Source organism: Anser cygnoides, chromosome 2 (assembly GCF_040182565.1).
Source record: "Anser cygnoides isolate HZ-2024a breed goose chromosome 2, Taihu_goose_T2T_genome, whole genome shotgun sequence".
NCBI lineage: Eukaryota > Metazoa > Chordata > Aves > Anseriformes > Anatidae > Anser > Anser cygnoides.
In genome coordinates, this window is record NC_089874.1 from 82740523 (window position 1) to 82765196 (window position 24674).

General features: G+C 39.1%; 1 protein-coding gene across 1 annotated transcript in view; it reads left to right on the plus strand.

The window, feature by feature from the left end:
• PHLPP1 (PH domain and leucine rich repeat protein phosphatase 1) overlaps positions 1–24674 on the plus strand; it is a 132167-nt gene that overhangs the window by 83331 nt on the left and 24162 nt on the right. Inside the window, exons 4-10 of the mRNA XM_066992533.1 lie at positions 4031–4197; positions 12367–12513; positions 13067–13297; positions 15877–16079; positions 17688–17748; positions 18975–19070; positions 22897–23052. Of these exons, the coding sequence (XP_066848634.1) occupies positions 4031–4197; positions 12367–12513; positions 13067–13297; positions 15877–16079; positions 17688–17748; positions 18975–19070; positions 22897–23052 (1061 nt within the window). The remainder of the gene's footprint in view (positions 1–4030; positions 4198–12366; positions 12514–13066; positions 13298–15876; positions 16080–17687; positions 17749–18974; positions 19071–22896; positions 23053–24674) is intronic.

Here is a 24674-nt window from a genome sequence, read left to right on the forward strand (position 1 = left end):
AGTGAACCTACGCTACGTTTTCGTTAATTCTAAAATAGTTTATATTTTTAAAAATAAATACCTTGATACTACCTTTTTCCTTTAAGGTAGTGTTGGCAAACATGAGTTGTTGTTCATACTTGGAAGCACCATTGTGACACAAATAATGTGTTCAAAAATGAGGTTTTGTACCTGGGAGACTCCTAGTTCTTATCCACTTGTGCAGATCTCAGATGGGCAGCAGCGGGACACATGCAGGGGGCAGAGTTCTCCAGCAGCATCACTTGTAGTGGTGTTTGCAGAATAAAGCTGTACTTCAGTGCTGCTGGAGAAAATTTAAAATCGTGACAACAGGTTTTCGTGATAGTTGCAGTGTGTAGATACAAGGCTCTGTCATACAGGTACTATAGGTTGATACCACTAATTTGAAACTCTATTTCAGTATGCTGGACTCACATGGAGACCCAAAAAAGAACTTCAAATACTGTAGGCCAGGGCTGCACAACTGAGGTTGCACTTGGCCATACCGTATTACTACTACTCTAGTATTAAAATGGGAGACTTCACGATGAAGTGATTGACTGTAGAGTGTTTAAAAATCAGGAAATCAGGAAATGGAGAAGAGCCACGTGTTTGCTCCTGTTTCTTTGTATTTTCAATGATGAAAAATCAACAGAAAACTAGTACTTCAGAAGCACAGAGCTTGTGATGTGTTTAGGCTACACTGTTGTGAAGCTGTTGCAAGTCTTCCCTTTCTGGCAAAGACAGGCAAGGATTCTACAGCTTCTCTGGCACAGTGGCTGAGACGCTGTCACACACCATCATCAAGAAGGTCATTCCCCCAGCCACCTTCCCCATTTTATTAGTATAGGAAATGCAACAGGGATTTCATGTGAAAACAAGTGTCAAGGATGTATTCAGATTTGGATGTGTTTAGAAGACATTCCAGAGGGATTGGTCTGGACAACGGCTTCACCCTGCTTGGGGAAGCCATGAACTGTGCTTCTTGTGTTGGCGTTACTTATTTTTGTGCCTGTATGTGTACGCATACATCAAGTGTATAAAACAGTTATACTTCTATTCGTAAATTTTTCCCAAAGAAAACACCTAACAAGCCATAATGAGAGCTTTGTGTTTGTTCCCCATCTATCCAGAAAGTACTTCTCTCACATCGTGCTGTCACACTGACTCCACTATTTTTGTTAGAGCACAGGCCTGTTGAACTCAGCCCAGATAAATTGTTGGGGTATTTGTTTACAGTGGAACGTCTCATTTTTCTTTCTTCTAGTAGAAACCCTACTTGCTTCAGATAATGTCCTAAGGATGTTCCTAATGTTCCTAAGGATGCTCTTTATTCTTTGACTGTGAGGGGTATTCTAGCCAGAGATTTCTTACCTATTTTCAGCATTTCTCTGCAGTGATTCCCCACAGTGAGCTGGAGAAACCCAATGCTTTATTATACACTCTACTGTGTTTTAGAAGAATGCTTTGCAATAAACAATAGCAAACAAACACATGTGCTCTTAATAAACGATAGCAAACGCATGCACAGTCTTACTGCATTTAAGTCAGTTGAAAAGCAAGATTGAAATATCCCTTTATTGTTTTTCTTTGCCACTCCTTGTTTTTCATCTTTTTCCTCTGTTCTCTAGGAATTTGTTACAGAGAAGTACTGAGCAATGAGAAGAGTAAAGATTTATCTGTGCCTATGAGAATAACTGTATTTGTTTATATGACTGTTCCTTGTAATGATTCAGAAGTTAATTCTTAGCATACTGCCTTGGTAACAAAAAAGACTGCAATAAAATTACAGTTGATTTCAGAACTAACTCCTTTTAAAATATATTTAACTTTCGCAATTATCTGTGGTAGAGCCATCGTGGAATATGTATCAGTTTTATGATTAATGAAATTCTTTGTATAACAAGGTGATTGCTTTTAAAAAACAAAACCAACAAAAATAAAACCACACACAAACAGGAGCTATAACTTATAAAAACAAAATTACTTTTAACAGTTTTTTTTTTTCCCACAGAGGTGGAAGGCTTTAACAAAGTACTTGAATTTTTTTTGAGACCACAGCAGAATTTGGGTTTGTTGGCTCACTTGGAGATATCAGTTCTGGTATTTTAAACATTTTAGAGTGACAGGCCTTGCTGAGCTCTGCTGGGTTGCTTATTACTGTTCACACTGCATTCCAAACAAGCAGTTGAAGCAACAGTATGTGTAAACATTGCACCTGAAATTACACGTTCTCCTTTTTAATTTAATGGGTGTCAGTGCTTTTTCATCAGTTGTTTTCTGTGTGAGGAGAAGCGTGCCCTGCTGGGCAGGTTCTGGCACCGCAAATAGACCGAATACCTACCTTTCAGAAATGACGGCTGAGAATAGCCTATGAATAATTTTTGTCTAATACTACAAGAGGAAGAAAAATAGTAGCTACGGTGACAAAAGGACTGAACTAATTGAGTAACAGAAATTCAAGCATTTTAATGGATGTGGGAGGACTGAATTATTAACGGTCACATTAGAGAAAAACACTGCACCGTCTGTTCCTCTTGAAGCTTATGGCCGTGTGTTTGTAATAGAGCCCACTTATCCTGAGGCCTGTGTAGCTTGCATTAGAGAGGGGAAAAAAAGTCCTTGGCCTTCCTTTCAGTGGCAAGCTACTTCACTTATGCCAGAAAAAAAATGATTTGTTTCTGTGTTCAGGGTCCTTCATGGAAAAGGCTGTATCTCTGCCCACAAGATAAGATGATATCTCCTTTACTGGAGTTCCGAGGCTCTTATAAACTGCCACTGGGCTTTGTTTGAGGATTTCTTGTTTGTTTTTCTTTCTTGTCCCTTAGATGTGGTGTTTGTACTTCCAGAATCATAGCATGCGAGGCCAATCAAAGTGCCAGTGGCAAAAATGATTGCTTCTCTTGCAGTGAGCAGCCGACAGAACGCGTCACTGTTTGAGCCCTGGTTGTGCAGCCCCACAAGTCTAAGATAGTAGCGAACTTCTTTGCTTTCTCTCCTTTGATCTAAGCCATGTCTGCTCCAAAAGCATCTCTTACTCTTTTAGCACGTGATTGCTCCTCCTAGCCCACCATCCTCACTGTACTGTATTTCATACTTTCTGATGGAGGTAACTCCATGACTCCCAAGACTTTGAAAGGATTTGCTTAATAGTGTTGGACAGAAAATACAAGTAACAATTCTCAATGGCAGTGTTCTGTTGTTTGTTTTTTTTTAATTAAGTAAATAAAGTGGCAGGTTGTAGTTCACTCAGTCGTATCTTGGAGATTTGGTAAGGTACGGAGTTCCTGTTTGAATTTGCTGCCTATAGATCTCTGTGGAATGACACTAGCCCTTTCGTAGTGCTAGGTAGTATGATTTCTTTGGCATCTGCAGACTTCTGTCTTCTTTCTGGAGGAGTGGTAAGCTCCCAAATCTGTTTTGTTCTCATCACATTTTTATCAGTTACCCTTGGCCAGTTTTCTAATTTAGCGAGAAGAACAGAGTGCTCAGTGCTTTGCTGCTGGTCAGATACTGTTTTCCCAGTAAGATGTAAATGTGACGAATTGTTTTGTTTTCTGACGTGTAATACTGAGATAGGTTGATGACTCTTATCCCCTTACCTCTGCTCACCTTTTGCCTCGATATACTGACCAACCATAGCACGATATAGAGGACTAGTGCACGTACATTTTTGCTGCTGTTACTTGCTAACCAAAGGACTAAAGTTTATGTCAAATCTCTTACCTGTTTTTCTGGTCACAGAGTATCGCATAACTTTCATAGATGAAAATAAATTCCTTTTGCATATTAGTTTGACAAACCTTTGTGCTTTCCCCCTGCTGGCCATCTGTGGACCTGGTTTTAGCACTGAGTTGGAACAAGATTGTGGGTTAACTTCTACAAGTGATGTAAACGGTTGAATTAGCTGCATATGCTGACACTGAGTTGTGTTGTGGTTAAAACCAGTTTATCTCATGCTAGTAGGGCTGAAGGAAATGCTCTTGATTTGTTACAGTATTAATGTATTGGTGTACCTCTTGACTTCCAGGTTGCATCACAGCGCATAAGCTCAGTGGATCTTTCATGCTGCAGCCTGGAGCAACTGCCTGCCAACCTGTTTTATAGCCAAGACCTCACTCATCTCAATTTAAAGCAGAACTTCCTGAGGCTAAACCCTAGCCCATCTACAAGTAGAGCGCTTAATGAATTGCAAAGGTAAGGTCTACTGGTTCTACTGGTCTTCCTCTGCCCTTGGAGCCAAGTAACCACTGGTCTGCAAGAACTTTCCCAAAGTGATGCTGGTTTATAAAAAGAGTACCTCCTCTTGTGGAGGAATGGACAGACTGTAATGCTTCAGAAATCGGTTAACTGTGTGCTGGCTAGGAACAGACCAGCTTTCATAAGAAACTCAATGTTTTTCTTTTTTATGAAAACTATTTTCGATATAAAATGCAGAAATGCAGTTTTCAGAATGTGTTGCTGTACACCTACCTACTGAGGCTAGGCTGTAATCCTTCAATCTGTTACTCATGTGAGAGAATGAGTTGCTGAGTTGCCCATCAGCAGCATTCTAGGTAGGGACAATGCTGTGTGCGAGTTCACTTCAGAGTTTTTTTCTCTCAAGCAAAGAAAGCCCTGATTTAATAAATTAAGCCAGATTCCTGTCATCTGTCTTCTCTGTTCAAACCTCATCTTTTCCTAGTAACTGTGACCTTCCAGGTGTTCTGTCCATTGCAGCTCATCAAGAATGTAAGAAATGGATGGACAGCAGCCCTACTAGTGATCTGAATGATTTAATGTGTGTGTCCCAGAACTGTGAAATCAGCAGTCTTTCTGTATGCTGGAAGATTAATGTTTCCATAGTAAATATAAGCCTGTGATTTTAATTTCAGTAGTAACTGAATTGCAGAGTACCTCCGGATTGTATTTGTGCATAGTCCTGTTCAAATGAAATGTTTTCAACCACGTTTCTACATCCCTTCATCTTAGAAAAAGAACCAAAAAATGCAAGATGAATTATGTGGGCTGTTGTATTTTATATAATTCTAGTTTTCTTCTAGAAAAACAAAAATTTGGCATAATGGAAGATGAATGAACCCAGCAGGTCTGCTTTACAAACAAAGCAGGCAGTGCTTCCAAGTTTATGAACAGTCTGGAGAGGAATACTGGATTAAATGTTCTGTGAATATTGGTATAGATCTCCAAATAACAAGTGGAATTTTAGCAGAAGTCAGATGGTGAACACAGACAATGAATATTTTTATTTTAATTTTTATCATTTTCCTTTTTTAAGTATTAGAAATTGTACAGTAAATACTTAAATATTTCTGTCCATGTATATACAGCTAATTCTGTCTGGGATTTGAAAGCATTTATAAATAACATGGTTGATGATGTTCTTTGTTTAATATTTTCTTAGTGCTGCAATTGTAGGAACAGCAAATAAGTCTTGCTGAAAGCATTAATAAATTATTAAAATTTTCGTCAGTAATGTGGGCCTAAATGTGAAAGTGTGAAGGGGTTCAGTTTACCAAAAAAAAAACCCTCTCCTGTTTTTTGTGATTCTGCATAAGGAAATTCTGGAGAAATAGCAAAACAGGTAGCATGAAACAGATAAGCCTCTTTTTTTTTTTTTTGAAGAACTGGTCCCATTCTGTCAGTGTCTGATAGTCTGCTCTACCTCCACTGCTTTGACCTTGCCAAGAAGGCACTGGAAGATCCATGAACTTCTGGAGCAAAGGTCTGAGTGATTAGGAAGGGTAGCTGGGAGTATTTCAGTGGATCAGAGCAATGCCTCACAAGCTCTTACCCTTTGGCTCTGACCTTCCTTTTAGCACTGCTGATGTTCTCCAGCCTTATTTTCATCCAGCACAGGTGGCAGGAAGTAAGTTTGGAAGCTACTTAGCCAGGAAGTAAGTAGCTGGAAGCTGCTGCTGCTGTTCCCATTGCTGTGCAAGAGGAAAGGATTTTGTAAGATGATAGCTCCTGCTGAATGTTAGATTTTTCCAGTTCTTTCAGTGCTCTATCAGTTATCTTCCTCTTTGAGGTGGAAAAACTTGAGTTTTCCTTGTGCTGCAAGAAAGTTTTGAGCCAGCTTGTCTACTGCTGTAAGTCTACCTTAAATCAGTGAGTAAAACCACAAATACCTAGCAAGAAGGGAGCACTGCCTTTGAAATTATTAGTGAGTCCTAATAGTGAAAGCATGTGCAAAACAAGGGAAAGTCAATCATTCATGGAAACACAAGTTGCTAGTTGTCTGACATTTTCCCCTTTTTCCTCTAATTTAATAATATAATATTCAAACTGTTGGGGGTTTTCTGAGGTAAAAGTAGACTGGATAAACCAAAAATCATTTTTCCTCACTCTTGTTCTCTCAAACCATTGCAAAGCAACTGTAAAATCTCTGTTGTTCTGGTCTGGTACTGTTGGCTTTTATACAAAATTGTCAATTTTAATTGCAGCCACACACAGGGCACAGCACCAATGAATCAAGCCCAGAAGTATTTAAGGCTCTAGAAATATCCATGTGCTTAGATGTTGTGAACAAAATGTATTGGCATTTCATATACCTAGTCTTCCTGGTACAATTTTTAATAGAATCTGGTTGGCAAGGCAGTCTAGGAAAACTTGTCTCGCTATAACCAGCGCTCAGTGCTAGCTGTTCCTCGTAATAAAATACCTTCGGTGGCAATTTAGTAGATGTGCAGGGATGCTAAATGTCGAAACAAAAGGCATGTCAAAGAAGAAAATAGCAGCTTTTCAGTGACCCACTGAGTAAACTCTCAGAAGCAGCTTGGTTGTAGTAGTGAGGTGCTGTGAATTTCTGTGCTGAACTGTCTGAATGTTGAAAAGTATATACAGCATCTGTATTTTTTTTCTTACCAGGGAAAATACATATTTCATACTACATGTGAAAGTAGTCTGAAAATTTGTGTGTTTGAAGAACAACACAGCAAGTTTTGATCCTTGTTCTCCCTCACTGTAGTTTTTTTCTAAATAAAGTAATGGTGATTTTGGGGGTAGAAGAGGGGTCTTAGTTGAAAGATTCCCCAGTTGGTGACTTACTAGAAGTTAATGACATATTCTGTGATAATATCCCAACAGAGTCAGAGTTTGTCTTAAAGCCCTTGGGGTTTTAGCCACTGTATCCTACAGGTGGAACAACTGAAGACATTCTGTTGTCTTAAGTTGTCAAAAACTTTATTGGTTACACTTTTTTATACTGGTTGATACATTTTAACCATGAAGTTAAGAGTTGTGTACACTGTTTCCAAACTTTTTTCCCTAATCTACAGCGAAACTTCACATCTCCTTTTCTGAAACGTGAACAAGAATTGAGGATTAGTAGTTTTGCACTATCTATAGTACTATAGTACTATCACTCTAGGTTTCAAGCAAGTTAATAAACTGCAGTCATTATTTACTGTTGCTCTGTTTCAGTGGGCTAGGCCCATTTTATACATACTTGTTTCAGTCACTGTTGGAAAAGACCGTTTACATCAAGAGTACTGTTTCCTTGTTAATATTGAAAAGGAAGTTGCCAGTGTGTGGATTTCCAGTATAAGCCTATCACAGACTTCAGCACTGATTTAAAAAATAAAAAATAAAGAAAAAGAGGGGGATGTAATAAACCAAGAAGTTTGCTTTAACAATAACAAAATGATGCTTGCCAATTTTGTCAGAATAACAAATTATTCTTCTGATTGTGGCTGTTAATTATTAACAGTGATTATGTGGGTTTTTATCTCAAGATCAATGGGTACCTTTTCTTTCCTAGAGCCCCTTTAGAAATCATCTGTCCTCTCTGGCATCTCAGTTGGAATTCTTCTGGGCTAGTGGCAATAATTTGAAGTTGCTTCCATAGGGTATGAGAAGGCTAGAGAACTTAAAGATACCAATGCAAGTGTTTCTGAAATTCCTGCTTACTTCCAACCATAAGATAGCTGCTTTTAATCTGAAAACCCATAACTTAGGCATCCCCATGCTCTCCTTACAAACTCAGAGTGCAGTAAATAGGTGCTTTGAAATGCAGTCATCGCTCGGAGAACATTCATGTTCCTAGACAGTGAGGCAGGAGCAGTGTTAGCAACCTGACTGGTGTGAACCCAGCAGCTAGGCTTATCGTAAGTCAGGGTGGGACGTAGTTAAATCCTAGCTTGACCCTGGAGGTTGAGGAGTAGGGAAGAAATTTTCCAGCCTGCCAATTGCTTAGTCTTAAAGTGCAGTGACATGCTGCTTGAGATTATCACATTTAGTGCATGACACTGAGGTTACAGAATAGTCAAATGGTTTAATGATGTGGTGTTTATGAAGGTGGAAACTCGTAGTTCAGTGCCAATGCTTGCCAGGGTGTTGCTGGGCAAGTGAGCGCGATAGTTGTGCTAGTAAGCGATGCTGGAGCTGGGGGACAGTGCTGCTGCTTGAAATGGTGTTCAACTGCCACCACACCCTAAATACTGGAGATAGGACTGGGAAAGCAATTGCTTTCCTTCGGCTGAGCTCCTTATTGAGCCATGTGTTCTGTTTTGGGTGCAGTAATCACCAATGTTTAAATGCTTTTGGTAAGAGTGAGGCAAGACTGGTTTTGTCAGGCTAGGCTTTTATGGCTGTCTTCCAGTAACTGTGTATGGTCATCTCAAATACACTTTTTCCCCCCTCCAAGCATACTGGAACACAAGCGCTGTACTGTGTGTTTCCTCTCCTGTGTACACCAAGTAGACCTGAATCTGAAGTTGACGTATCAGCGTGTTGCTTTGCCATGATAGGAACTGCTCTTGTTAGCCCCTTTCCTCATTTTGCATATGTCAAACTAAAGCCACTCCTGAAGTGGCAGCTTCAGGATTAAGTTATTGGGCATTTTTGGGCTCAGTTACGGCAATTAGTGTTCAGTCATGTTGCATGTTTAAAGGAAAAGGTTGACGTGTAACAATTTGCTCTGCCTTAAAATAGGACTCTTTTATGCCAGAGGAGCGAGTATTTCTGTACTGGTCATTACAATAGAAGGTCTAGCAAGCTAACTGAACGTAACATGTCAAGCAGTGCTGTTCTTTTTTTTTTTAAAGGTTAACAAAATGTAGAACTAGGGAAGGTGGAAGAAGATTACACTGTCATGCCTCAAATGAGCAATTCTTTCCCACAAACAACACATGTGGGGACAACACTGATGTGTTCCCCTGCTTCTGGGAGGAATCAAGATTTGGGGGTGAGAAAACAGCAGGGATGTTGTTCTGTAAAATGATTGAAGCCCACCGCTGCAAACTCAGCAGCAAGAGAAAACTGGAGTCTGTAAAATACTTTTCTCGTACCTTATTTATATCCAAGCTACAAGTGCTACTGGTGCTACTGACTATAAATCTATCCAAATAGAATAAGCACTATAAACAATTCAGAATTTTAATATGCGGCATGGCAGTGCTCCATAATGGGACTACACTGTTCTGTTTGTGGTGTGGATAGCATGAAGTGAGTGACCAGAGATGAGAGGCAGACTAAAGATTTTAACTTCGGGCACGTACCTGCCTGTTCTGCTTAGAATAGTTTTGTAATTGACACTGCTCCATGAGAAGAAATGTGACTTCAACATCTTGCAAGTGAACATGTTTACAGAGTAAGAAGAAAATGTCCTGTCAGTTGTCTTAAATTAGCCATTTAATACTAACCAAGTTTAAGTGTCTGTCTTTCAGATTTCCTTTAAATATTATTATTTAACAATAAGTCACCTCTGTGGATTATTTGACAGAAGCATTATATGTGCATTTTCAATGAATACCCAGTACTGGCCGTACTGCGCATCCTCCCTTACATGTTATATAGATCAGTTGACCAGTCTGGTTCATGTCCTTAGTAGTCAGATTAACTAAAAGTTTAACATACAAATTAACTCACAAAAGACCCTTAATAAACACGTTAAAACATACACTAGGATAGTAAAGATGTAATACACAGACAAATAAGTTTTTTCCTTTGACATAAGATAATTTTCCACAAAAATGCAGAAAATCTTGAAGCTGAACACTGCATTGGAATTTCTTGATGTAAACAAATTTTTTCTTTAGCCTCCTCCCTTCCTATCTCTCCACCCCAAATCCTCTTTCCTCTGTCACAGCTTGATCTTTGGTAATTTTATCTCGAGATTGTATTTGGAGTCTTCTAGTAGCTTGTGGTTTTCACTTGTTTAGTGAGCAAAAGCCCTGAACTGTTCTTGAGACTCCAGAGTGGCACGAGTAAAGTCTGTAGTCTCAGTGCTGGTTATTAAATCAGTTAATTCTTTTTTTCATGGTTGACTTGAAAGCTGGAATGTTTGCATTTTGTGGCTTCTCCAGCAGCTTTTACTTATTTTTGACCTCGTGTTCACCACTACTTTTGCACTTACTTGAATACTGAAAAATTCTCATTTGAAACGTCGTTTCTATAGGCCCTCACTTCTCCTGCTTGGAGCACTCATACTGTATTTGAGCCTGACTTTGAGGAAGCTGTGGGACAGCTGTTCCGTCACAGAATCACCCCAGGTTTCAGAGCAATGATGCATCTTTGGCTGAACTCTACAGTTGTCTTCAAGATAAATGCAGTATTGTGAGCTTTAGTTCTAGGTTCAGGATTTTTAAGCCCCTTCTCTAAAATAGAGGAATAGGAAGGTATTTTATTCAAAATGTTTCTTTTTCTTTCTTTTTTTTTCTGGCTAGTACCCCTCATTAACGTTAGCTGGCTTACCCTAGCCTCCTTTTTTTATTTTATAGTTCTCCCTCTAGAGATGCATTAGTCATTGTTTCTGCACAGTAGCATTTTTTTCCCTGCAGCGGTAATCTGATTGCAGGATTTCATTTAGTTTCCGTCTAACTCTGTTCCAAACTTCTGCCTCCAGCATAGCACAGCTTGTTCAAAATCTGTGATAACTGGCCGTGATTTTTCCTTATTTTCTTCTCCCATCTTTGCACCGAAATAGCAATAGAGAGCACAGCATTCCCATGTTTGTTGGAAGGCTTTGTAAATATTAAGTGTATTTACAGTCTGTACTTTGGGGTTAAATCCACGCCCCCATTGATAAGAGATCCAAAGGCAATAATTAACATTTTCATGTTGAGTTTTATTCAGTGGCATGAGTTTGATCTGGCCGATACCGAAGGTTGTGTACCAGTTAATTGAAATAGCTGGTGAGGGTTTTTAAGAGTCTTCTTGTGTTAAAACTTTGTAACCTGTTCAACACTTGATGCGTTTTCTGTCCTTGTTTTCTGGCTGGGGGAGAGCAAAGTGTTTTGAGATGAGAATACGTTGGGCAATGCAGAGGCTGTGAATGCATTGGCACCTACTATCAGAGGTCACTTTCGTGAAATAAAAGTCTTCATAGGTACAGTTTTGCTTCCATTACTGTGTTATATAAAAGCCTGCTCGCACAAATAAAGGACTTGAGAGTTAATGAAGGGAAAATTAAGTCTAAATAAAATGTCCTGGCATAAACCGTGCCAGAGAAGAAACTTCCTCTCATCTATCGGAACCCGACACAGATCTTTTCATTCATCCATTTACTTGCCTTTAGGCATACCTCCAGTGGTTGTTAGGCAACCATAATAACGTTGCTGAACATTCAGGCTGGCTAATTGGATTGTCCTCTTCTTGTATGTGTGTTTTTTTGGTTCAAACAGTCTTTTTGGTCATTTCTAATAAGGCAAGCACATGCAAGTTACTTCTTTGCTACTAGATAAATCAAGGGGATTTTAAGAGTTCTGAGACACATTGAGGACAAAATTTTGGAATTAGTGTGCCATCCCAACGAATAGTACATAATCAAAACCCTAAGGATTTAACTCGATTGCTGTAGAAGTCTTGCTAACTATTGCTTTAATTCAGTACACTTTCAATTTCTGTTCGGACCAACCTATTCTGATGACATTTTTGGCTGAAAGGCAGTATCTATTTGCACAAATGGAGCTGAACTGAACCACAAAAATGTACTGTTGAAATAGGTGGAAAAGTTCCTGCACCTTGTAACCAGTGTTACTGTCTTACTAGCAAATTACTGTTAACAGTCTTACTAGCAAGGAATGTGTTCAGAGATACAGCAGTGTTTCAGTATGGGATCAGATGCAATGGAAGACCTCTTCGGAAATGACATACGTAGTAAGGATGGCAAGGGTCTGTTCTGTGTTACTTGTAGACATTTAGTTCAGGAGGGCCTGTTTCTCCTATGCCAGCTTCACATGAGTGAACTCTTGCAAGTGGCATTGAACTTGAGTGTCTAGAAGTTTCCATGCTTGTTCTGAGTACATAAACTAAAAATGCATGTCATTTTTATTTAAATAACCAAACTTACCTTGTATTAATTATTGTAAGGCAACTTGGTATGTTTTATGCTTCACTTCTTTCTCTTTTTTTCTTATCTCTCTGTAGATTCACTAAGTTGAAGAGCCTTAACCTCTCCAATAATAATTTAGGAGACTTCCCACTGGCGGTCTGCAGCATCCCAACCCTGACTGAACTCAACGTGTCCTGCAATGCCCTTAGAAATGTTCCAGCAGCTGTAGGCGAGATGCACAAGCAAGTACTTTCTTAAAACTTAACATACACTGCCTGATAGTAAAGGCAACCAACACTTTCATGACTCTGTATGTAATCTTGCTATGAAAAGTGATTTAAACTTAACTGGGTTGTGTCACAGCAAACTGTCTTGTAGATCTGTATTGAAGCAGTTGTGAGCTGCAGGTAGAGAGGAAGCACCTTTTGTGTCTTGAAGCTCTTCCAGTCCCCAGTATTTGACGCAAGTGTCACCTTTCATGGTGAAGAGGATCTTTAAATGTCCTTGATTATGTGCTTCAGTCACCACACAGGCCACAGTTGTGGGTGGAGATGTTTGAAGATGTGATGTTCCTACTAGCGTGGCCTGCATTTTGTAGTTACCAAGGCTTTTAATTGCTCAGTATTTTCTGTAGCAGATGTTAAAGCAGTATTCCTTTGTTTTTATTTCTTCTGCCTTTTTGTATATTTTATTTCACTGTAACCACAGCAGATTTGTGTGTTTATAGGAAGGAAATGGGATTTAACAGGTCACTCACTTCCTTCATTCTCCCTTTCCCTCCCCTGCCTGTAATAGCTTGCAGACATTTTTGCTGGATGGTAACTTTCTCCAGTCCCTTCCTGATGAATTGGAGCATATGCATCAGCTCAGCTATGTGAGTCTGTCCTTCAATGAATTCACTGACATTCCAGGAGTATTAGAAAAGCTGACTGCCATGGATAAACTCTGCATGTCGGGAAATTGTGTGGATACCCTCAACTTACAAGCGTTAAAAAGGATGCCTCATATTAAACACGTGGACCTAAGGTAGGTATTTGAAAATGAGGGAGAATAAGTGAATCTAAATCATTGGTGTTGAAACAGTTTCTCCTATGTCATAATATCCCCTGGGTATGAATCCGTTGTGTGAATCCATTGAACCGTGGACTGTGCTGTTAACTCACAGTACTTGCAGAGACTTAGCCCTCTTCTTTGAGGAAGAGGTAATATTTAGGGCAATTGATGGTTAGGCAAATGAATTTTGGAGGAAAATAATATTTACACTGAAAGTTCAAATGAAACAGAGCCTGGGACACTGTTGACTTCTGCAGTTCTAGTTGGTGCACTATTAGGATAATATAAATGATAGCCCTTGATCCCAAAAGCTTCAATTTGAAATATTACAGATGTGTAAGATGATGAAAAGGTAAATTGAGAGGACAAAAATAGATGGCTTAATGTTCCTTGGTATGTTACAAAGCCTAGTCCACAATTAGTATTTTATCGATGCTTTCAGCAGATTGTGAAGAGATCCTTATTGCAAAAGGCTCTGGTCTGTGTTGGTTCTTTCTTCTTACTGTCCTTGGACAAACCAGATTCTGCAATCAGCTGAGTGAGGCTCAGCCTGGACCCTGAGGTCCAAATAATAATGTATTTTGGAACTGTTTTGTTAAATTAAGCTGTTGAACCTAAAACTTAGTGTACTGTACTGTTGCGTAGACTTTGGATTCAAGGAAAGGCCAGCATAAGTATGTGTTAGCTAAGAAAATAGCTGAGATAGACTAATGAATTCTTAAGTGTATTTGGTGGGGTTAAAACATGTCTGTGAGCTTGTATGTTAAAAGAAAAGACAGAGTCAGCTCCCTTACAGTTTTAGCTTTTTTTTTGATTCACTTTCTTGTGTCCTTCATTAAAGTCCAGTGTTTAATTGATGCAGTTCACCTTTGTGCAGTCAAAGGCCATATATTGTGAAAGTATAAAAGCAGGGGTATGACTTCTTCAGGGTGTCAACCACCTGATTCTAGAGCGTGATATCAACGGTCAGGAGAAGCATAGAAGAAAAATATAAGAAACTTTGATTTTTATCCCTAAATTATCTTTGTTGTCTTTCTAGTCAAAATTAAACCATGTATGTTTTAGTTCATTTTGAACGCATTCAGAGACATCTGTGAAGCGCCTTGTGTTTTTAATCACTTTTTTTTACAAGCTGTTGTTTGAGGAACAGGGGACAGGAAAAGAAGCCCCTGATCACACAAGGGAAAACAGAAGCTTTCACATCCTAGGCCCGTTGTGGCATTGTGGTGTTGGTGCTTTTTTCAAAGATCATCTGCTTCCCATTTGTGTGAGGTCTGAAGGTTGTAAAAAGCAAAGAGAATCTTGAAATCTACACCAGCTATTTCAGTGGTTCAGCTTTTAGTTAATGTAGCAGTACTGATCAGGGTTTCAATAGCGTTAGCTTTTGGCCTTGGAGTAGAGATGCTGTGGTTGAGATTGCCTTGAGTTCCAGCTGTGCAGTTTATAGAGCCCTTTCATTGTCTGCCGCATCCTTTCTGCACCAAGCAGAGAACATTAGTTCTTTGTAAAGCTGCCCTGGCTATTTCATGTCAAATATGTTTGTAAACTGTACTTGCTGTACTGTGAAGTGTTTTGCTTTAGTGAAATCAGAAGTAAGCACTGCCTTGTAAATTGCAAGCAGAAAAAGAAGCCTGTGATGGTGGAGGGGGCAAATTCCCTGATTTATTTTAATGGAAAAATGTAGTTACTTTGAAATTATAAAGCTGTTATGCAGAGGACAACTTCTGAAAGAAAGAGCAACAGCAAAACCCTAGGTAGGTGCCCTCATCCTCACTAGGGAGGCATAATGGGCCAACAGAAGCTGATAGACTGATTTTAGTGTTCTGGTCAGATCTGAGAATTTGAAACGGCACTCTTTGAAGTGCTCTGCCATCTCAAATGTTGCTGTTACAAATAGTACTATTTCGCTTGTAACTTCCCCAGAAATTGCTGACTATTTGGCAGCTTTAATGCACTGCAGTGAAGCTATGATAAAACCTGTTCTCTCTGACGGCCTTGTCTTGGGTTTTTGCTTTTTCTTTCAACCCCCTTTTTCAGGTCTCTGAATTTGCTCACTGTGGAACATGGTGAAGCAAGAGGCAAGTATGGGAATTCATAAATCTCAGTTTGGCCTTTTAATAAGGCAGGAGATACCAATATTTGCAGATTTCTCATATCTACCAGACCTTTCCAGCTGACGCTCATGATACACCTGCAGTTTTATTTTCTTTTCCATACTATCAGGCACAAGTAACAGCCAGATCATCTTTTATTTTTCCAGACACAATAAAAATAATACTTACCTTCTTGCAGAGCTTTTTATCAATGTTTTTCAAAGTAGTTTAGAAAGGAGCTCAGTGTCATCGTTCGTTTGTCATGATGGATAAAACAACGGAACTGATCCATCTTGCTTTTAAAATCACATGATGTAGAGAAAAATATGTACGGTCAAACTTGATCAGAACCTTGAAGCATGCTAGTTTAATCCAATGCAACCAATTGTAGAGTGAGCATTAGTTTGTCAGCAGGGTCCTGTCATGTAGCTACATTTAATCTTCCTTTTTGTCTGCAAGACTAAATTCAATTAGGAGATTGGAGGCTGATGAAACAGACTTTCTGCACCATGTGACCCAGTTGGATCTCAGAGACAACAAACTTGGAGAGCTGGATGCGACAGTTTTTAACAATGTTGAAGTGTTACACTGTGAACGAAATCAACTGGTAACTCTCAAAATCAGCGGATATTTTCTTAAAGCCCTGTATGCTTCCTCGAATGGTAAGTGTGTTTCCAGGGCAGCTGTCTTCTCAGACAATTTCTGGGTTTCTGTAACTGGTTCTCAGTGGGATGCTTGTGGAGTACAATGCAAGTAATTGAGAGGAGTCAGGAGGCTCTTGACATGATTCCAGGATAAAAGTTTTACATATGGTGTGTCATGACTTTTGAATAACACTATGCTACTGATTTGGAGCTCTCAAAACTGTGAAATCTTAAAATTTAGACCTAAATTCCCCTCTTTGTCAGCAGGGAGGGGTCTTGAAGTTGTTGTTTCTTTGGGCTATATTAATATGTTGCTTTACCAAGGATAATAAGGAATTTATTGCTTCTCTCTGGACATAAAGTTTGAACAAGTGGCTGTTTTTGAGACAAATGAAAACTATATATTTTTGCTACTACTTCTAGGTACTTACTCTGGCCAGAAAGCTACAAAATCTATAATGAGTAACTTCATTTGTGTTGTATAATAAAAATTACGTGGCCTTTTCCAGTTGAATAAGTCCTGTGTTCCATTAATAGGATTTGTTTAATCTGTCTGTAGAAGCTGCTGTTACTTAAAATACTCAGTTTTCACCACCATTTTTATTGTTTGGAGTAGTTTGGTGTGGAATAAACAAAACACAAGCTCAGAGAGCTGTGAATTTGCTGAACAGTCTGCACTGTCTTTAAAAGGCTGTCATCCTAACGATATCCAGGCCTGTGCCTTCATTAAGTATTCATGCCAGGATCTTTGTAGCTAAGAAAAGTTAACATAATCTGAGCATGTGCTGTGCAATGTGAGCTGAGAACCCAAGTTGGCCTGGATCTTGCAAGCAACAGCCTGTTTGGTCGGATAGCCGGCAGGAAGAGCAAGGCACTCTCTTCTTTGCACCCTCAGCCACCATGTTTTAATCTCAACATCCATAGGGACTGTGATGTTCGTTACGTTTTCACTGTGGTGAATTTTCTGTAGGCTTAAATACACTTCTGCTGGTTTTATTTCAAGCTCAACGCTAAGCATTAGCTACCTAAAAGCTTAGGATATGAAACATTATTGAAGCAATCAAAACATATTATTACTACCTGTAGATGAGAAGCTCTGAGAGGTCTGTAGGGCTACTTGAGTGCAGAAGCTCCACAGCAATGCAAAGGCTCGTACAGTGTGTTGAAAAACCCTCCATGTCTTGCCATGACCTGGAGGACTCTGGGGTATTCTGTAGCTTGTAGTTCCAGAGTGGGGGATCTTCCTTCTTTGTCTGTACTATTGGTGACCCGGTCAAAAAAACAGAGTACTGACTGTTCTGGCTAAAGAAGACAAAGTAGGGTGACAGAAGTGAAGTTACACCTCTGGGACAAAAATGGAGAAATAAAAATTTGCTGTGAATTTTTTTAATTCTCCATTTTCTCTTTTCTGTTCAGTTATGTAGTGTCTGTCATAGCAAGTACAACCTGATGTAGCTGGCATACTCATATATAATAAAGAGGAAAAAAAGGCCCAAATCTTGAGAAGCTCTTTTAGTTTACTGACTGACTCAGAAATCTATGGGTGTTAGCTGCTTGAAATACTTTGTACAGAATAGCAAAAGTGAAAAGCTTTATCATCACGTTTGTTTATTTTTCGCCCCCTAGAACTTGCTCACCTTGATGTGTATCCAGTTCCTAATTACTTGGCTTATATGGATATTTCTAGGTAAGAGTTGTTTACTATTATTTTTATTTTTAAAACATACGAAGTTTATGGAATAAGAAGGTTCACTGGTGTTTTACTGAGTGGAAGTGGAAGCAGGAAATGGACCTTGATGTATGAGAGTGCTGATTCTCAAAGTCAGTCCTTGGGCTTTTTCCTACTGGCCAGCTCTTCCCTGTTTCCTTTTCATTTATTTTTATTTATTTTTATTTTTAGCATTAAAAGCATTACGTGCCTTTGTAGTTACCGGAAAATAATTGTCCTGTTTTAAAGATTCCCTGTCTTATACAGACTACACAGGATTATTCAACCGTGCACCGATGTGAGACACATGTAGAGAAGTTCCTTTCTGGACATGTCTGTATCAGTCCCAGCATAGGTGACAGTTTGTTAGTCTGCTTACTAGTTGTGTGGCTGCTGCAGCGCATCGTTGTCCACAGCCCTGGCTGTCGCAGGGCTGTCTGCAGTTGCTATTTGAATGTATGCATATTCTCAGCTTCAAAAGGGAGGTGGGGTAAGGAAAAAATGCAAAAGGAGCTATTTTAATTTGTGGCTTTTTTTTTTTAGGAAAGCGTTTTATACATGTGCTTAATGTCTCTCTTATTTAAGGAATTACTCATCTGCATATTGTGGTGTAATTTCATTCATTAAAAAGCCTGCTTAAAGCACTCTAACTGTCCAAGGTGATTGTAGCAATTACTGAGTTAACCTGGGTTAGTGGCCATCAGCTTCAAAGTTTCATTAACCATGAGTTACTCTTATTGTGCACCTAACTGTAACATACAGGTGTGACTAAATAAGTGCTGTTTAAGTTTTCTTTGTAAAGCTGTGTTCTCCATTTAGTTATAATGTGTGATGAATGTGTGATGTTGATCACAAAACCGTTTCTGTGCTTTGATGGCATTGTAACTAAATGGATGGGGTATCTTTAGCTTCTTGGCTCGCTTGGAATTTGGGAAATGTTTTTGAGATTAAAAAGGAAGCTATTTGAGGATGGGAGAGGTTTGGTTACTGTCACGTTTTGGTGGATGCCTACTGTATGAATAATCCAGAGGATACAAGTTACACGAATGAGCAAGAACATTGATTTATGTTCATGCTGTGCAAGGGTCCTATTCATGAACTTCAAATCTGCAAGTGCCTGATCATGATTTGCTAACTGCAAATGTATGCTAACTTTACATCTGGATTATGGTTTAGTATATACCTTGTGTGTTCTTTATTCATAGAAATTGCCTGGAAAACCTACCTGAGTGGGTATGTGACAGCAGAAAACTGGAAGTGTTGGATGTTGGCCACAATCGGATACGTGAGCTGCCTGCCCGGTGAGTTTTGCAGACCAGTTGCAAGATTTGGAACAGGATAAGCAATTCAGAAATAATTGCTGATTCAGTGTTTAGCTTGTTCCAGTGATCAGTCCCCTTTTATCTTCTGTTTTGATTTTATTTTTACCTTGTGGGGTGTCATTATACCACAAGCTTCCACCCAGCCTTTCTTCTTTTACTTTTATGCAAAGAAATCAGTGCCTTTGAACTCAGGTTGGAAATTTTGAAGCTGTTCAAGGAGGAGGAAAGCCCTTCATTTTTAACACTGAATATTAAATATTTACAGCCATAACTTTGCACGACAGTTTAGAGATCCAGGAGCTGTGACTTATTTCTGTTTCAGCAGTGCCTAGGTACTCTGCCTCATGAGCTTCATTTGAGTTGCAGATAAGAAAAAGGATTGAGAGTAGAAAGTAAAGCTGCATGAAACAAGTAAGCTTTTGCAAGTAGAGCAATTGTCTGTACTACAAGGATAATCTCCCTTCCAGGAATCTGAACTTTAAATTGATAAAGTGGTAGGAAAGCAAGCGAGTAGGAAGGAGAATAGGAGTTGGGTTTAAATAATGAAGGGCTGTTAGCAACTTTTGTCTAGAGAGACCCAGTCCAAATACCAGTCAGGTGGTGGTATTGAGAATTTTTAAGTGCCTGACTTAGTGGAAGAGAGCTGTCATTTCTGGCTGCTCCGTGCACTTCAAAAGGCATGTTGTGAAAGAGGGAGAACATGCTGGCCACAAGTAGGTAAATTACATGGGGAAGTACAGAGCTATTGAAAATTGTGGACAGCTACTATATGATGAGCTATTAAATATTTTCCTTCCAAAGCTGTACAGAACAGAAGAGCATCAGAAACCAAAAAGAATAGTTTTGTCTGGGTCTGGGGATTTAGTGTTGGAGATGGGAAGAGAATAGATTTCAGAAATACGGGCAGAACAGGATGTGAGGAGACTTACTAAGCAAGTTAACAGCATAACATGCAGACTATTAATCCCTCTGTTTTTTCCACACAAAATGAAACTTGCACCTACTCAGAAGTGGGGGGAGCCAAAGTTCATTTGCCTTTCATTTGCACTTCATAACAGCAAGGAATATCAAGGCATACCGGATATCTTTGGGAGATTAATGATTAGCTTGAAATTAGGTACAGTCAACATCCCACTTGTCTCTCCTGCCATCTTATCATTAACCTCAGGAAACAGCTTATCTTTGAAAGCCCTTCTTTGTAGTATGTGTCTAGATAGCTTAGCTCCTAATAAGTCAGCTCAGTTTTAGGGCCCAGTTCAAAACACAGGCTTTGAACATCCATTAATCTTTAGAGAAACTTGGGTCTGGGTTCAAATGCAAATGGCTCAGGCGTACAGACTTACTGTAAGTATCAAAAAAAAAAGAAAGTGCCCAGTAAGTGGATTCACATGCACTGTTTCTTGCTTCTACTTGTATATAGAATAGCACTCTGAAAATCTGTCAAGTAAATGAACAGCACTTTCCTAGGGGAATGCTTGCAACCTGAACCACTAAATGTTCAAGCCTTGACCAGCAGTATCCTGGAAGGCTGAAGGTTGCACCTAATCTAAACAGACTACAGTTGAAGCTGTTTGTATTTGCTTCTTAAACAGAAAAGCAGCCTTGAAGCCCGAAAGTTGAAGCACTTTTAGATAAAGGACTGTGTACTAATATTTTCCTCAAAGAAAATGGGAACAGTGTATACTGTTGGACTGTAATGCAGCCATTTCTGCTTTAAAAGTACTGAAAAACAACAAAAAGGGTACTTAAGTCTCAGCTATGCAGAGTAAACTCATTATCATAAAACTGACATTGCCAGGGAATTCCCCAAAGAAAACGTAAATGCTTCAATTAAAGGTTGCCAAAATGACCTTGCTGCCACCAATGAGCAGATGTTTGTATGTGTTCTTGGTTTTTTTGTCCATTTTTTGAACAGATCTATTTGTATGCAACGTGGTGCTTTTTTTAACAGTTGCTTACTGAAGGAATTGGTTGGGTGTTTTCACTAACCCATGTTTTCTCCCAAGATGCTGATGCTAAGTGGCATGCCTGCCCTTAGAAATTTTGATCCCATCAGAGCTTCCAGTGGGAGTCAGGCAAGTGGGAAAGCTGCCCATAGGGAAGAGAAGTCCTGGTGTCCTGGTTCCCTACCCAGCCTGAGAACCAAGTGTCCCAGGCTCATCAGGAGCTTGCTTGGTTGAACACTGGTGGTTCAAGATTTCTTCAGGGAGCCCAGTTCCTCTGGTGCTTGTGTAACTTGGAAAACAAGAAGAAGAAAAAAAACACACAACCTCCTAAGGACTCATTCAGTTTTTCTGAATTATTTATACAATGCATTTCCATAGAAAAGTGGCCTGTTAAGGTTTTCACTGTGATTTGTACTTCTCTGATTTCAAAATGTCACCGCCCCAACTCATCCAAAAAGCCCTAAATATGATTATTATTTTTTTTGGAGGTGTTCGCATCTAACTCTGCTTTTTCCTTTAATGTTTGGTTTGATGATACTGGCCAGTCTTGATTAGGAAAGAAAGTAGAATAGAAAAGCAAATCCATAGATGAGAGAGATTTTCAAGTAAATGCAGAAAGAAATAAAAAATGGTCAAATACCAAACATGCAATAGATATGCTTATCACTGGATGATAAATCTTTTTACCCTGTGTTGAGTCTTCTGGAATGATATGGCTGGCTGTTGACCTGTATCCATGGTCATAGTGCAGATGATCGAGCCAACTGAGATAACTGTTAACGCTGGCACACAGATACAGAGTATGACTGTATCTGTCAAGGGGAAAATAGTCGGCATACTTCATTGATTATTTTGGCACAATAATCTAATGACCTCTGATGTATTGTAGGGGGGGGGGTTCTTTGTGTATATAGTTCATTGTAACAAAGGGAAGGAGGTTTTTTGCATTACTGCTGAGTAATTCAAAAATCTTTGAAACTGGTCAGTAATATGCACAGGCTCGCCGGATTAAACAGTACAGTAGCAAGAATGTAAGACAGGTGGCAGATGAAGCTTTTTTCCTAATTTATTGAAAGGGGTTTCTCTTCAAAATAGACTTGTTCCTTTTTTGAGGTCATTGAGTGCAGATTTTTAAACTCCTTACTAAGTTCTTCGTACTGCAAATTTTAGCTTTACTATTTGATTAAAATAGCCATTCTTTCCTTTTTCCTTATATTGCTTTCTTCTTCCATCTCTCCCACTATATCCTCACCTCATACAGAAATGGAGCAGGGGGATGGGACTGTGGGTCATCTATCATTTGTAAAAGCTCAAGAAAGGAAAGCCGATTAGATAAATTTCATTCACTGTAGAACTGGAAAGGAGGCTTTATGTTAGTCTGGTATTAAGGGAAAAGGAAAATGGGGGGTGGGGAATTGCATTGGAGATTGAATCAGCACGTGATGAATAAAGTACAGTGAAGTTTGTGGGGTGACTGGTGATTTCACCCACACTTCTTAAGTTCTTCAGCTATCTTGAGGGATCCCACAAGTGCCATTTCTGCAGCCATTGTTAGTAATTACCTACTTCATAGTCGTGTTTCAATATTCATGTCCTATGCACTGCAATAAGATAACCCTTCCTTGCTACTTTCCCTCCTTAATCATCCTTAAGTCTCCTCCCCTGTCTCTGAACAACCTTTTTAAGAAGTTGGTGGAGAGTGGGAAGATGTTCTCAGATCCGTGCGTAACTAATACCATGTCTGCTAATCAGTTGGCTGAATCACTTTCTGGTAATGAACTGTGATATCACACTTAAATTCACAAAGCAAATCTTCAGCTGAGATTTTTCTTATTTTTGGTGTTCTTTCTTTTTCTCAGGTTGTTTTACAATAGTAGCTTGCGTAAGCTGCTGGCGGGACATAACTTGTTAGGAAGGCTACCAGATCGGCTTGAACGAACACAAGTGGAGGTCCTGGATGTGCAACATAACCAGCTTGTTGAACTGCCATCTAACCTGCTTTTGAAAGCAGACAGGTAAATGTAAAGGAATTTGACTTCAACTTGTGTGTGAGGAACCTTGCTTTGTGTTTTATTTCCTAGATGAAAGGGTAATTTGAGGTTCCCCTAATTTGAAAGTTGTCAAACCTTGGGTGATAAGAACAGATGTCTGCCCAAATCAGCAAAACACAAATTCTTTTTATTCTGGTTTTGTTGCCTTATATGGTTACTTTTTTTTCCCCTACCAAGCTCCTGCTGTACACCTACTTCTTGAAATCTAGCTGTAAAGTGAAGCACATGCTATTTTCTACTACATACACTGAGATGAGTTAGTGGCAGTTTCTTTAAATATATATTTCTTAGGTTTGCTTGATGAAGTGTGAAAGCTTCTCCCCCCCCACTTCAGTCATAGGCTAGAACTTATTTATACCTGTCAAACAAAACAAAATCTGTGCATAAGGCTGACAGAATAACTCAGTTATTCCTGTGTCCTTGCTTTGTGAATTTCTTATGCCTTTCAAAGGTTTGTCGCTAATTTAGCTGGTGTCACTGCTTGATCTGATTTTTTGGCTTCTTATTTTTATACTGCTGTTCCTTTAGTCTCAAAGTCTTCATAATCTTTCTTCCCTGATCTAAACATATCCTGTAAAGTGACTGTGATTAAAATACCAGGGATTCATGGCATCGCTGGGGTGGTGGATGGGCTTGCCACGCTTGATGTCAGTGTTCCTTGCACCTCTGCACTTCAACAAATTGTTGTGGGATTTCTGAATATTCTAACCCATGTATAACTTAACAGTGAGATTTTCTGCTGTGGGGTTTTATTTCTAATATTAATGGTGACAAAAGGAACACACAGCCCCTGGGTTTCTTGAGAGGTGAAGAAGCAAGAGGACTGGTGATCTCTGTCACAGATCATCACCTAGTCAAGAATAGTGCAAATCTCCTGCTTTTATACTGTTCATTCTGTTGTGAACCTTTGTTTAAACTTCCTGAGATTCAGGGCATCAGAGCTGCAGAATTGGGTTGGTTGAGATGGTTTCTGTGTAAACTTGGCTTTTGAACAGTGTCTTGGTCAAAGAATAAGAAGGAAATTATCTTTTAGTTGAAAAATTGTCTTCCAAAGCATGGACTTTATTAGGACAAGGTTTTGATTCTCCCAGTATGGCATTTCAGTCTTGATTTGCTTTAAAAAAACTTTAAAGTAGTTTTTGTACTTTAATTTTTATTTTATTTTAAACTATTGCATACCTGTCTGCATTCAGCTGTGGGTAGGGTACCACCTTTGAAAAAAAAAATCATCAGCAAAGTTGTTCTGATACTAATTACTGTTACAGTTGGGACTTTACATAAAAATGCAGTCAAAATGATCAAATTTAGCAATGCTGCTGTTGTAATAATTGCAGTTACTGCTTATGTTTCTGTTTAAATGTGATGAAAGTCATATGGGAAAGATGTTTAACAGCAGCGGCCGTAATCGTCTTGTGGATGACTTTCTCAAACTCTTGTACATTAGATATTGTAAGAACTTCAGAAGTCAAACCTTGTAGAAGTTTTTTCATGAAGGCTGCGAAATTAGGTCAATTTAAAATAAAACAATCCTATTTACAGGTCCTAAGTTGAAATTCCTGTCAACTTGGAAAGGAAAGAAACTCTTA